This window comes from Orycteropus afer, unplaced genomic scaffold (assembly GCF_000298275.1).
Source record: "Orycteropus afer afer isolate SDZICR_OR568_19922 unplaced genomic scaffold, OryAfe1.0 scaffold00877, whole genome shotgun sequence".
NCBI classification, from domain to species: domain Eukaryota; kingdom Metazoa; phylum Chordata; class Mammalia; order Tubulidentata; family Orycteropodidae; genus Orycteropus; species Orycteropus afer.
Genome location: NW_006922464.1, coordinates 488,221 through 502,996, shown reverse-complemented (window position 1 = coordinate 502,996; position 14,776 = coordinate 488,221). Strand labels below are relative to the sequence as shown.

The 14,776-nt window shown below is 39.7% G+C and overlaps 1 protein-coding gene across 1 annotated transcript in view; it reads left to right on the top strand.

Annotated features, from left to right (window-relative positions):
* Positions 1-14,776, top strand: part of GPR137B (G protein-coupled receptor 137B) — a 92,101-nt gene that overhangs the window by 37,222 nt on the left and 40,103 nt on the right. Inside the window, 4 exon segments of the mRNA XM_007958207.2 lie at positions 3,893-4,115; positions 7,649-7,798; positions 11,093-11,221; positions 14,078-14,202. Coding sequence (XP_007956398.2) covers positions 3,893-4,115; positions 7,649-7,798; positions 11,093-11,221; positions 14,078-14,202 — 627 coding nt within the window.

The window sequence follows — 14,776 nt, the reverse complement described above, 5'->3', positions numbered from 1 at the left end:
ACTTCAGCCCAGCTAGCACCTTCTCTCACATCTTCAGTCCTCAGGGACTATTTCAATGCCCATAGGCTCACAACTCCTTGCACTTCAGACCAGCCAGCCCTTCCTCTCATCCCCAGCCTCCATGGCCTAGGTCAAAGAGTACTAAACTCAGCCCGTGTCTTCTTTGCTGCTCTTCCCCCATTTCCACTCAAATGGACCCAGGTGGTCACATGTGAGTAGCATACAGGCTGACTGCTCGCTGGCTTCCTTTACCTTTCAGTCCTGGGAGGGGTGTCTCTCATGAACCATGACTTTCCTGCCTTGATACACCCAAAGCCTAAATGCTTGCTCAAAATTCAAAAAACCAGTCTTTTTTTTTTTTTCCCCCAGGTCCTTTCTTCAAATGCAAATCTTCCGTTCCCTCAGTAGTACTGGGTGAAGCTCAGGTTTTCTACCTAAACTCCTAGTACTCTCTACACACAGGGTTTAAAACAAAAGCCTGCATTTCTTCTGGGCAAATTCTATCTTCTTTAAACATATCCAATCAAGTATCAGCTGAAGGCAGATTTACACGCTGTCTATTATCCACACCCCATAATCATTTCTAATGTACAAGCATGTAGGAGACATTCAATACCCATAGTACATTCAGGTAAACACATAATCCAAAAAATATAATCCTTTTTAAGACATTTGGGTTCGTTTCTTCACCTTGATTACAATCCCATTCTATGCATATGGCCTTGGGCCTTTGGCTGGGTGTAACCAAAAGCCCTAGCCTCTGGATCAATTACTTTAAGAGGTAACACCAAACAAAGACCATCGAGGAATCCAAGGTTTCACTTCCCAGGCCCCTTCCTTCTTTTACAAAGTCTCATGCTTCTATGAGTCTGGAACCACTGCAACAAATCCCACCGCTTCTGACACCAACTGCTAAAAGGGCAGGGAAGCACCATCTTCTGACCTCCTCTGACCATACAAGAGGAAGACAGAATTACCATCAATAGCCCAAGGCCTATTCCTGTGAGGCCAGACATGCTGCCTCCCTCCAGCCCTTTCCCGAACCCTGACACCAACCGTTACTCCTGCAGCACTCACTACCTTTCTGCTGGGTTCGATAATTCACTGCAGTGGCCACACAGAACTCACAGATTATGGGGTTTATTAGGGAAGCACCAGGCTACAATTCAAGTTCAGCAAAAATGCTCAGTCTCTCTCAGCCTACCGTCTCTCAGCCAACAGTCTCTCACAGTCTTTCTCCTAGCAGTGCATGTCCCTTGGTGTCTAACTCAGCAATGAGTGTCTCTTGCGTCTCTTTCCCAGGAGCGCATGTCTCTCAGGAGTGTGTGTCTCTTTCAGCAGCACATCCTTCTCAGCCAGCAGTTACAGCGACTTCTGCTTCTAGGAGGCCTCCTTTTGAGCCTGACAGAGTGGCCAAACTAGCCAATCATAACATCAGAATTCTAAGCACCTTAGAGAGAGCACAAACCTCCCAGAACATTGCTTTGTGCTACTCCCAACAGAAATATCCCAGGTGGACAACTTTAATGATCAGGAGCCACTCAGTTAATTGTTCATGGCAAATTCCACCATGGAGTTCACAAAGACATGGCTAGAAAAGCCATACCAAGTAATTTACTACCCTGCACTGCTTTATAGGGAGGGGACCTGAGAAGATTAAGGGAGGAGAAGAGGAGAAACACAGGTGGATCTTGATGTTAATAGAAGTTTGAGCCAGAGAAGATGGAGAGTGTGTTGAAGCCACAAGGATGAGGTTTTCAAAAGGAGAAGCTTGCTAACTCAGATCTAATGATTAGGTTGCCAAGTATAAAGAAATCCTAGGAGTTGTTCATGTTTAGGGACATCTTTAATCTCATCTATTTAACTCCCCACTTCTGTTAAACTAGTTGACATTAGACATTTCAAACAATAGTTTATCCCTTGATGTGCTTTGAGATGTCTTAAATAGGTTGGCTTTCTTAATTTAATCACAATTCATTGGAAATGAAAGATAAGCCATTAGTCTAGAACTAATTGGAACTTTCCACCCCAAGCTCTTCTTATAGCAATTCTGTGTTTTGAAGATAATTCATACTCAAAGCAGCCAAGAACCACTTTATTTTTCACTTAAATTCCCTCTTCACCGACACATTAACTAGCTCTGAGTTTTGCTGGAGTTGGTGTTGATTTTTTTTTTTTTTTTTGGTCTTTCCAAGTATATATATATATATATCTTTGGCTTAGGATGTGTGATCTCTGAGCATGGGATTGATCAAGAGTATTTTGATTTTTAACATTTTCAACTATTTTCCCTCCATTTTTTATTTTTATAATGAAGTGAAAAGTATAATGAGCCAGGCTTTGCCTTTCCCTTTTTTAAAAAAAAGAATTCTAAGATATTGAAAGAAATATTTAAACAACCTTTATCATCGTAATACTATCTCCTTAGAATAAACCATGCCCCACTACCACTGAGTCAGTTCTCAGTCATAGAGACTCACATTGGGTTTCCAAGGCTGTAAATCTTTACAGAAGCAGAGTGCCTCATCTTCCATGGAGCAGCTCGTGGGTTTGAACGACCAACCTTTCAGTTAGCAGCCAAATGCCTTAACCAAGTCATATTTTACTCACAGTGACCCCATGTGTGTCAGAATAGAACTTTGCTCCATAGGGAGGACTTGAACTGCCAACATTTCAGTCAGCAGCCAAGTGTGTTAACTATTTGCTCTGGCCACAGAGTCCTCTCCTCAGAAGAGAATGTTATAAAGTCTGGCAGCACCAAATCGGAGAACTGACTGGAGAGAGTTTGTGTGAGGGGCTGCCATGCTGATCCTCTGGTCTCACAGGCAAAAGTGGCATCCCAGAAGCTGGTCTCACTGGCTTTTTTCCCTTTTGCCTTTCCTCTCATCAGCCGAGACAGGCTATTTATCCTGACTCTATGAGTTTTCCATAATTCTTCTCAGAACTGTGTCAGTCACTCCCCAGAGGGTCTGTCCTGACTGCAGTCTTCTTCATCCAGCCCATGTACCCAGATCATATTCTAACAACTACCATTCTCACATCTACCATTTATTTGCTTATTGATTTGGTGATCCACCTAGATTCTGCTGCCCACCCTCATTTCCAGTTTTGTCTCTTGTCCCTGTCTGCCTCCCACCTTGTGCTCAGGCTCAACAGACAGCTTGCCAGATCCAGACATTTATTGAATGATGTCTCCCAGAAATAAACAAAATACTGACAATTACAAAAGGACACCTGAGGCTGCTGATATGAGAAAGTCTTTATGTAGACCTTAGGCTTACCTCACTTAGGAAGTCTGTAGTCTTGAGAAACTTCTTGTTAAAAATGTATAGTAAATAGCCCGTTTGTATCTATTTACCCTCTGGCAAGTTGCTGTAACAGATTCTTAAGTTGTTAATGGTGGGCAGTAGTGTTCCCAGGTAAAATGAGAACTAACTGGAGTTCTCTTTCATTGTTGACACTTACTTTATTAGCTCTTAAACAACTTTATAATATAGATAATATTTAGTCTTGTTTTCAGATGAAGCAGCTGAGGGTACATTTTGCCTGTGTCCCCACGGTGCAGACTTGTCATAGCTGACAGTCAAGGCTAGAACTCTGCTCTTAGCTGGTCATTATGAACATTGATTGAGTGCTTCAGTGTCCTCGTTTCATCCCCTTAACCCCATTACAGACAATGAAATTGAGGCATAGAGAGGTAAGTACCTTGTTGAGGTCATAATTTGTAATTTGTAATGTGAATCCAGGATCATTTTCCTCTGCAGTCCAAGCTCGTATGTGGTTGTTAACTTTGTTTGTCTACTTCCAGTAGTTAACAAGAAACTCATAGTTTCCTTCTGATAAGCAGAAACATTCAGGGACTAATGATTTATATGCCTCTCATCCTTTTCAGATTGCCACTTTACCTGGTGTCCTTCTTTGTCAGTCTCTTGTTCCTGCTGGTGAATTTGACCTGCGCAGTACTGGTGAAGACAGGGACCTGGGAGAGGAAGGCCATTGTCTCAGTGCGTGTGGCTATCAATGACACACTTTTTGTACTGTGTGCTGTCTCTCTCTCCCTCTGTCTCTTCAAAATTTCCAAGATGTCATTAGCCAACATTTACCTGGAGTCTAAGGTATGGTGGAAATGTAGTGAAGGTCCCTTTCTTAAAATCTGTCCTAAACATGGTTTGGGAAGAGGACACAATCTTTTTCACACTTGATTGCCTATGGATGACAGACCATGATGTGGCTGCGAGCTACAACAGAGAAATGCAGTTAATTGAGCTTTGGGTGCAAGAAAAGTTTCCATCCAGATACCATAAAATATACTGTCATGTGCAGAACTACTGTAGAGAGTTCAATCTCTGGTGTATAAATACAACCATTTAAACTGCATTTTAAAGGACTAGTAGAATTGGTTATACCAATGATACTATTGACTGCTAACCAGAAGGCTGGTGGTTCAAACCCACCAGCCACTCCTTGGAAGGAAGGTTGGGCAATCTACTTCTGTAGTGATACTGCCTTGGAAATCCAAGGAGGGTTCGCTATGAGTCGGATCTGACTCAACAGCACATGAGAACAACAACAACGATATAAGGAAAAAAAAAAAAACACAAAACCTCACTGCCTTTGAGTCAGATCTGACTCATAGTGACCCTTCCTTGCGTTTTCGTGGTGGAAAGTATATTGTCTGATCTTCCTTCCAAGGAGTGGCTGGTGGGTTTGAACTGCAGCCTTCCGGTTAGCAGTCAAGTGCCTTAGGCACTATGCCACTAGAGTTCCCTTGATATTAAGAACAAGCACACATTGAATGTTCACTATGTTCTAGGCAGTTTTATAAGCATTTTACATGTATTAACATTTAATCTTTACAACTCTATATGAATAGGTGGTATTACTACACCTATTTTATAGGTAAGGTAACTGAGGCACAAAGAGGTCAAGTAGCTTGCCCCAGGTTACACAGCTAGTAGATGGTAGGGCCAAGATTGGGACTAGGAGAACTGGATCCAGGGCTTGTGTTCTCAACCACTCTTTGTGTTGCTGCAGACACTCAGATTAAGTCTGTGACTGGCTGTGCCCATAAGAGTGTTCTCCTCAGCAGTGGGAACTGCTCATGCACTTCAGGACAGTATTCCTCTTATACTGATTTTCATTTACAGACATGGAGCACATGATGTGGGAGGGAACCTCTTGGTTTTTTTTCACTGCTATGCTTCACATCTTAGAATCTCTTATTATCTACTTTCCTCCTCATCAGTTTGATCCTCCAGCTCTTCCTTCATTGAAAATTTCTGAACCTGAACCTGGAAGTGTAGTAAGAGATTGGCTGGAGGGGGCAGTGTGGAGTTGGGGAGCATATGCCCTGGGTTCTAACTGGCTGTGTGACCCTAGCCTGATAGTCAGGTCACCTCTCTGGCCTTGGTTTCCTCACTTGTCAAATGACAATGCTTTTTCTGGCTCCTTTGTTTCTAAATGGCAGTGGCTGCATGTCCTCTGACATACCCCTGTCCACTCCCTTTGCCATGTGGCCCATCAGGGTATAATATGTCTTTGGTCTAAAGGTAATGGGGTAGCTCAATATCCCACAATATTGTGTCTTTGGTAGTGATCTGTATATTAAAATCTATGCCTATAACTTCAAAATACAAAACCTTAATCAAGGCATCCTGTAATCTGACTGAATCTTTCAGAATCTGTAAAGTTAGAGGGACAGAGTGATTTTTTCATTTATAAATTTTGATAGTTTTTAGATTGATTTTACCTTACCTTTGTTTATTATATTTTCTCCCACATAGGAGGTATTTAAGACTTTAAAAGAAGATAACTATAGTTTTAACAGGAGGGGTTAAGTTGTAGATTGTAAAAATACTATTTAGATCACTGCTAAAGGCGCAGGGAGGCAGCATCTTCTGACTTCCAATAACTTCACAAGAGGAGGACAGAATCACCATCGGCAGCCCAAGGCCTATTCCTATGAGTCCAGACATGCCATCACCCTCTTACCATCCTTGACACCAACCGTCCCTCTCATGGCACCCGACACCCCTCTGCTGGGTTTGATAATTCACTGCAGTGGCCACACAGAACTCACAGATTATGGGGTTTATTAGAGAAGCAACAGGCTACAATTCAAGTTCAGGAACATGCTCGGGATAGAGTTCTTTGATCAGGACAGTCTACTTTCTGCTGTGTTCTTAGACATACTACCCTGGCCCTTGGCCTCTTGGCCTGGCCTCTGCCTCTATGGGCCAGGTAAGCCTGCCGCTCTGCGTCATGCCTCATGGTTCCACTGCCTCCATTTCACAGTTGGGTGTCAGTCTCAGCTGGCAGTGAGATTCCCCCTCTGCCTCTAGGAGGGCTCATTTTAAGACTGGCGGAGTGGCAAAATTAACCAATCCTAACATCAGAGTTCTACACACCTGAGATAGAGCGAGCAAACTTTCCCAGAAGATTGCTTCCTGCTGCTCCAAAAGAAATACCTCAGGTGAATGACTTTAACATCAGGAGTTTAAAAGCAGCTACTCAGTTGCTCATGGTGAATTCCACCACAGAATTAATTGCCAGTCTCATTATAGGAAATAACTACTACCAGCTGCCCAGCCAAGGTGACACATATTTACATGGTCCCACCCAGTAATCTAGTGAGAGTTACAAAGATTATGGCTAGAAAAGCCATACCATGCAACTCACTATGCTGCAATCACTCATATGGAAACAAGATTAATTAGCCACTACTGTTAAAATGAAATATCTTAGATTTAGTTAATGACTCCCATATGTAAAATGTGAAAATCAGATTAAGGTTTTGGTTTTGTTAACTATCTGTTTCTAGCTCATGGACATTAACTGCCTTTGGAAATTGATAGCTTCTTAAATTGGGGTATAAGTCACTGATTTCCAAGTAATTAAAAGCACTGGCTGTTATCCAAATCAGTTGCCATCAAGTGGATTCTGACTCAAGGCAACTCTATATTTGTCAGAATAGAACTGTGCTCAGAAGGATTTTCAATGGTGATTTTTCAGAAGCAGATCACCAGGCCATTCTTCCAAAGTGCCTTTGAGTGGACTCAAACCTCCACCCTGTCAGTTAGCAGCTGAGTATGTTAAACATTTGTACCACTGGAGACTCCTGAGTCATATTAGTGCTCCTGTATCTCCATTCTAGAAGACTCAGAACTTTGAGGAAGTGCTCTCTGCCCAGAGCCAGCATCAGCAGCACAGATATCGCTCCCAGCTGTCGTTTCTCTGAGATTGTTTACTTGTTGCACTGTAGCTAGAGGCCTAGGCACTTGGCTCACCTACTGTGATTAGAAGCTAAGATTTCCTCTCTGAGCTGAGAGGTGACAGTTATAGATTTAAAAAAAAAAAAATCTGCCTTTCTTGTTCTTAAAATCTAGGCCTTGGTCAAATGACCATCTCCCAACCAGGTCTCCAGGTTTTGAAGTGTCTGTATGAGGGTAATTTGAACCTTTGGGAAGGGATGTAGAATGAGGTGCGGTTTAGAGTAGAGTTAAGGTAGAGGGCTCTGACAGCAGATCAGATTGCAGTGACTCTGAGATCCCCAATGGGTTACCCGGTCCAACAAAAGGTGGCAAAGCCTGAAATGAGGCTGTGTCTTTAACCTTGAATGGGTACACCACTCATGGTCCTTCTGTTTCAGGGCTCCTCTGTGTGTCAAGTCACTGCAATTGGTGTGACCATCATTCTGTTGTATACATCTCGAGCCTGCTACAACCTGTTCATCTTATCATTTTCTCAGAACAAGAATGTCCATTCTTTTGACTACGACTGGTACAATGTATCAGACCAGGTCAGTGGGTTCATCATTAAGGGTATTACCTGCACAATGACCACTTGCTTTTCAACATTCCATGTTGTGGAGAGGTGCTAGCTCCTTATTTTAGTTGCTAAATAGCAGTGGGGCTGTGAGAAAGTCACTTCCTGATCTTTGTGGTATCTGCATCCTTATTTGTAAAATGAGGATCCTAGAACCTGTCTTGCCTGTTCCATTTCACATGTTGTCTAAGAAAACTAGAACACACACTTACACACACACACCCTACTCCACCTCACAAACCACACAGATCACACACAAGCCACACTCACAACCTACACGTACCATACACACACCACACCTACCACACACCACACTCATGCCACATATACACACTGTGTACACACACACACCATGCACTTGCCATACACATGCCACACACACTACATTCACCACATGTACACATCACCTACATACCACACACACACACACACACACACATAAATGAATGCTTCTTTCCACACCATTCCCACACAGGGAAGCTCTTCTCAGGCATTATACCCAAAAAAAGCAAAAATACTTCTTTGAGGGTGTGAAATTTGCAAAGATAAAGAAAATTGTACTCAGGTTTTAGAAATAGTTCTATAACTATGAACTGAGTTTTTTTTTTTTTTTTTAATGGAACATGCACACTAACAATGTTTGAAGAAATCTAGATAAAAGATGATTGAGAATATTTAGGTTTTAGTAAAAGCTCATTTCATTGGTAGTTTCAATATGATAGGTTTTTTTTTTTTTTTGAGTGCATTTTATAAATCCATAGGAAATTTCTTCCTTAGATGTATGGTAGAGTTTGCCATCAAAGCCATCTGTGCTTGGAGTTTTCTTTGTTGTATAATCTACAGAAAATTAAGTGTAAGGTTTAAAAGGTAATTTCTATTATATTCTAAATATAAAAAAGTTACTTATAAAGAAAATGAGCCAAGGTAGCAAACTTTATCTGGCATCCATGCCAACAAAAACTCATGTATAAGGTTCTAGGGGTATGAAAATGAAGAGACTTATTCCCTACCCTGTAGGAATTTACAGTACCTTGTGTGTGTGTGTGTGTGTGGGGGGGAGACACAAATAAGCCATTATAATAAAGAAATATGACTTCAATATTACGTGTCTATTAAACTGAATTGCAAAGGTTCCTTAGCATCTCCTGGAAATATACTGTTCAACTATATACAAATCCACTTCTAAAATCATAACAGTGCTCATAACACAGACTGAATTAAGTCTCTGGAAGAAAGAATAACTTTAAAATGATCATAATAAATTAAACAAACATATGAAGACAGGCTGACATTTAGAAGACCCAGGCAAGGTATTAGAAATAATTACAACCATCACCACCACTACCCCAATCCATACCAATACCCCAAATATAGGATGGGAGAAAGTTGGGAATGTACTGCTAAAGGTGTACCTTATTTTGAGAAAATCAAACATATTAAAATCTAACCTTCAACATTGATAAATTAGACCCTATTCATAATACAGAGATCTGTTGTTGTTAGGTGCGTCAAGTCAGTTTCAACTCTTAGTGACCTCATGTACAACAGAATGGAACTCTGACTGGTCCTGTGCCATCCTCACAATTGTTGTTATGCGTGAGCCCAATGTTGCAGCCGCTGTGTCAATCCCCCATTGAGGTTTTTCCTCTTTTTCCCTGACCATCTACTTTACCAGCATGATGCACTTCTCCAGGGTCTAGTCCCTCATGATAACATGTCCAAAGCATGAGAGGCAAAGTTTTCCCATCCTCACTTCTAAGGTGGTTTTAACAAAATATTTATTTAAATGTTTCTTTCAATCAAGAGCTCATGTTTAGAATGCATCTAGAATATGAACACAGTTTTTTAATTCTCTTTTTCTGGGGGATATTTATTTATGGATATATAGACCTGTGTTGCAATCAAAATAGGAGCCAGCAAAAACAAATGACAAATTAGAGGCAGTCGTGTAGAATGGAAAGGGAATCCCGTACTTGTGAGATGGTTGAAGATGAAATATGAGAAGCAAAGATTATGCTTCCTGAAGAGTAGCATGATTAGTTATGGTTACTGTACTTTAAATGTGATGGAGGAGGCAAAATGATTAATTTTAGGTGACTGGACCTTAAAGGCTTGGTTTTGGTGTATTTTCTTTCTTTGAAATAATGGTCGTAGTGACACAGTTGCCTAGACCCCAAGAACATCACACCTTCTTTGAGCACCCAAAGCCTGTACCAATCCCCTTTGACCATCTCACTGGTTCAGAATCCAAACATCTTGCAATCAGAATTCTTTTCTAGAAAATTTAGTTTGCAGTTTACTTCAAAGCTTAAAGAATTGGATATGGGTTATGTGAAGAAGTTTATAAATTGACACATTTGTTCTCAAAATGAGACTAAGAGGTAATAATTACATGCTGCTCCCAAGAATTTAGAAGGATACCACAAAACATTCTTGCTATTCATAAATTTTCAAAGAAAGAAAAGTTAGCTTAAATGTAAGTGGCAGATTTCATTTGGACATGTGTTAGACTAGGTTCTCTAGAGAAACAAAAACCAGCAAAGCTTATATATGCATAAAGAGAGAGAGAAATTTCTCTTAGGAAAATGGCTCACAAATGTATAGAAGACACAGGTCCAAAGTCCCTGGAGCAAACGTCAGGCTGGAGGCTTTTCCTAGCTTCCACAACTGCAGGGGCCGGGAAGCTCAAGGCTGGCAGGCAGTACACCACCTGTTGATTCCAACGAATGATGAATCCAAGATCTCCAGGAGGAACGGTGGACTGCTCACTCATGGAGAGTTGTAGGCAGCACAACAGAATCCCGATCCACAGAAGAATGTCTCTCTTCCCAGGATGTCCCTGGATATCCTGGAAGCAGGCCACACCCCTAGGGAAACTCCCCTTGTATTCATTGGCCACTCAGAACACAGTCATCTGATCTCATCATGGGAACAACCACAAGGAACTGGGGTCCAACCAAGTTGACACACAACTCCAACTGTCACAGGACATAAGGGACATATATTGGGGTGAAGTGATAAAAATATCAGATTGGGAGTTTCTTGGAATATTTTGAAGAAGAAAATCATCTGTGCTGTATGGTTTAAGTAACTCTTCTCCTGAAGTCTGGACCATTAATATTATCTGATTTCAATAAGCATATTTTAGGGGAAAAGAAATTATACTATATTAGAATTTTACTCTATTCACGTTAAATAGAATCAAATCAAATGTATTTCCTGTGCCCTCGGTCTACTGACTCTCCATTTCTCCCCTGCTTTTTAACAGGCAGATTTGAAAAATCAGCTGGGAGATGCTGGATATGTCATATTTGGAGTGGTGCTGTTTGTATGGGAGCTTTTACCTACTACTTTAGTAGTTTATTTCTTCCGAGTCAGAAATCCTACAAAGGACCTTGTAAGTAAAGCTATTTATGTTTGCAGAAAATATCTCCTAATTCTAATTGTGAAATACACAGTCAGGATTTTCTCTTAGCTTTTCAACAGAGAATAGTTGTCTACCTATTATAATATAAAAATTCCTATTTTATCAAGAAATTTTCTTTCCTTTAATTCTCATAGGAGTGAACTGTGTTTTTCTGTTTAGCTTCATTTTGCAAAAGAAATTAGAATAAGTTCCATCTCAATGCTGGGGAAAGTGATGAATTGCTTTCCTAATGTGACACAGCCTCACTAGTATTTGAACCAAGCAAGTCAAGTAGTCAAGTGTGGATGGTAAGATAATCATAGATAAATAAAATCCACACATAATTCACAATTTTTATACATATATATATATATATATATATATATCACAATTGTTATACCAATATATATATATATCTATATATCTATATATTGGTATAACAATTGTGAAATATATATATTTCACTGTGAGTACAAGCTGAAGAACACAGTAACTGCTAATAGAGTTGCTACCACTGCTTTGATTTGTGCTAAGGCAATAGCACAGTTTTATTCACCACTGTATTTGCACTAATGGTGCAATGAAAAAAGCAGATAATGTCTTGGTATAATTATGAAAATAGTTATGACCTTGCTGATTGGGATATTAGGGGCCCTCCAGGAGTCCATGGACCACATTTGAGAACTGTCAATCTATAATAGTATGTTTATTAAAATGATTCTCTTTGCTCTAAAGCACATGATCTCTTAATTTCCGTGGGAGTGAATTTCGTATAAAGTATGCATAGTCATATATAGAAAGACATTTTTCCTTTTTTTATGTTGCACCAATGAAGTAACTTCAAATTCTCTTTAGCAGGTAATTTGAGTTGGCAAATTTGGCTTGGCAAAGCACTGGTGTATATAAAATATCCTTGGGCAAGACTACCAGAGTTAATGCCATTGCTACATATGGAATTTGGTAATAATAGCTATCAATTATGTAGTGCTTATATATGATAGGCAGTGTTCTAAGCACTTCACAATTTAAAATTATTTCATCTGCATGGTAACACTATATATGTGTGTGTAGGTGTGTGTGTGTGTGTGTGTGTGTGTAGATTTAAAAAAAAATTTTTTTTTTTAAATGCTGCCTGTTGTTTGGGAGCTTAGCTGGTACCATTGATTGCAAATGGCTACATGTGCCCTCTTCAACATGATGACCTTTTGGTACTAGGATTCTTAAATATTAGCTGGCTTCCCCTAGAACAAACATCTCAAGAGAGCCTGGTAGAAGTTGCAAGGCATTTTTTGACTTATCCTTGGAAGTCATAGGGTATCATTCTACCACACTCAATTGGCCAAAGGGTAGAAACTATTATTATACTTACTTTTAATGAGGAAACTAGGCTCAGGGTCCCATGGCTAGTAGGAGAAAGAGCTAAGACTCAGACCAAGGCAGTCTGGTTTCAGAATTCATGGTTTTAATTACTGTGCTACACTGTGCCTTTCCCTGGCATCATAAAGTTTGGAAAAGAAGCTAATTCCTAATCAGAATCAGATACTAATAATCTTATTGCTTTCCATAACTTCTGTAATTACTTGGAGAAAGAAAAGTCTAATAGTCTTTTGGGGGAAAACTTATAATTGAGCTCATAGTCATTGACTTAAAAGTGCACATGCCCCCTACAATATTATCTACCACCTGTGTTAATAGTTCTGTTGGCACGAACAAGTCTTTGCCTTCTTCAGAGCGAAACTTCAGAGCCTGTGCACCAGTGTACTCAATATGGCTTCTTTTTTGTTCATCTTGGAACCCACAGGACACTTGGTTCAGGCTTAGATCTGAATCACTGGAGTAGGTTCTGGGAATCCACATTTTTAATAAGCTGTCCAAGAGATTCAAATGCACTGTCAAGTTTGAGAATCTCTCTTTAATTAATAGGCATTCTTGAACCCATACAACAGCCAGTTTTAAGGCATCCTACCTTGTGTAAATTCCACTTTGCTTCTTATTTTGGCTAGATTATTTTGTAAAAGCAGAAACTCCCATGCAGATACTTATCATCCAACTTCCTTGTTCCATACTCTACTGGTTAATTTTTAAACAAACCACTATTGATATATACAAGGATTTCAAACCAATGGTAGATTTTATATATATATATATATATATATATATATATATATATATATATATATATATATATATATATATATATATATTTGGCTTGCTATATAATACAGTCTGATCTTGTGTTCACTTGAAATCTCTCCTGACAGAGGATTTTACTTTTTTAGTAGTTGCTGGCCAAGATGCTTCTCTGATGCTCCAGGGCAGGTGTTATCCTGAAAGTTGGCGATGACCTCTAGGATCTACTTGAGGGCAGACACTTGACATTTTCTGAGAGGTGGACTTAGCTTGGGGGCTGAAACAGGATTAATTGATCATAGAGGCAGGATATGAAAACTAGATGAGAAACTCTCACAAAATGATTTCATCATTATTATTACATTTTTAATTTGTTATTAATGTCCATATTATTATATAGCTTTATATCCAATTTGGGACTGTTCTTACCTTAATGTGGCTAATTTGGACATTGTCTTTTTTTTTTTTTTAGGGATTAAAACAACGATTCTTTGTTGCATATTTAGCAAAAAGACCTTGATAAAAGATTTTATCCATAGTGATAAGTATTAGTCCCTTTTAAGCATAAAAACAATGAGCTGAACTCTTACAAACAGGTTATCATCTCCTTCCAATTAAGTAGATCATCTTAAGAATCCTGCAAGAAAGAGGTCTTATCTGTGTCTAGCAAAAGGCAAAGTGTCTGGAAGTGTGCTGAACACATAACTGTCTTTCTAGACTAACCCTGGAATGGTCCCCAGCCACGGATTCAGTCCGAGATCATATTTCTTTGACAACCCACGAAGATATGACAGTGATGATGATCTCGCCTGGAACACTGCCCCTCAGGGACTTCAGGGAAGGTAACACCTTAGCGCATGTTAGAGAGGCACCAGGGAAATAGGTTCAAAACTAAAAGAAAATTCCTATTAAAAAAACATGGAGCTGAAGATTTGTATTATTGGATCATTTTATAGTAATGAAATATTCAGAAATGAGAAAAGATGGACATCGAGTAAACAAAAGCACCATAGATTATTATATATAGTTGTTGTTGTTGTTGTTATGTGCCGTTGACTCATCTCTGACTCATAGTGACCCCTCCTTGGGTTTCCGAGGCAGTATCTCTACAGAAGTAGATTGCCCAGTCTTCCTTCCGAGGAGTGGCTGGTGGGTTTGAACCTTCTGGTTAGCAGTCAAGTGATATTCTATGGAACACTATTTCTTTAATAGGCATGCCTTATAAAAGGAAATGATGGTTTCAATAAAATTCAGGATTTTTTTTTTTTTTTTTTGGCAAGACTTCTCAGAGCCTGTATTATGCTAATATGTACTCTGAATCTCCAAGACAGAATTGCCCATGAACATGATTTAGGAGATGCTGGCACACTTCTTTAATTAGAAGTTCTAAAGCTATAGATGGGGAGCTCTGGTAGC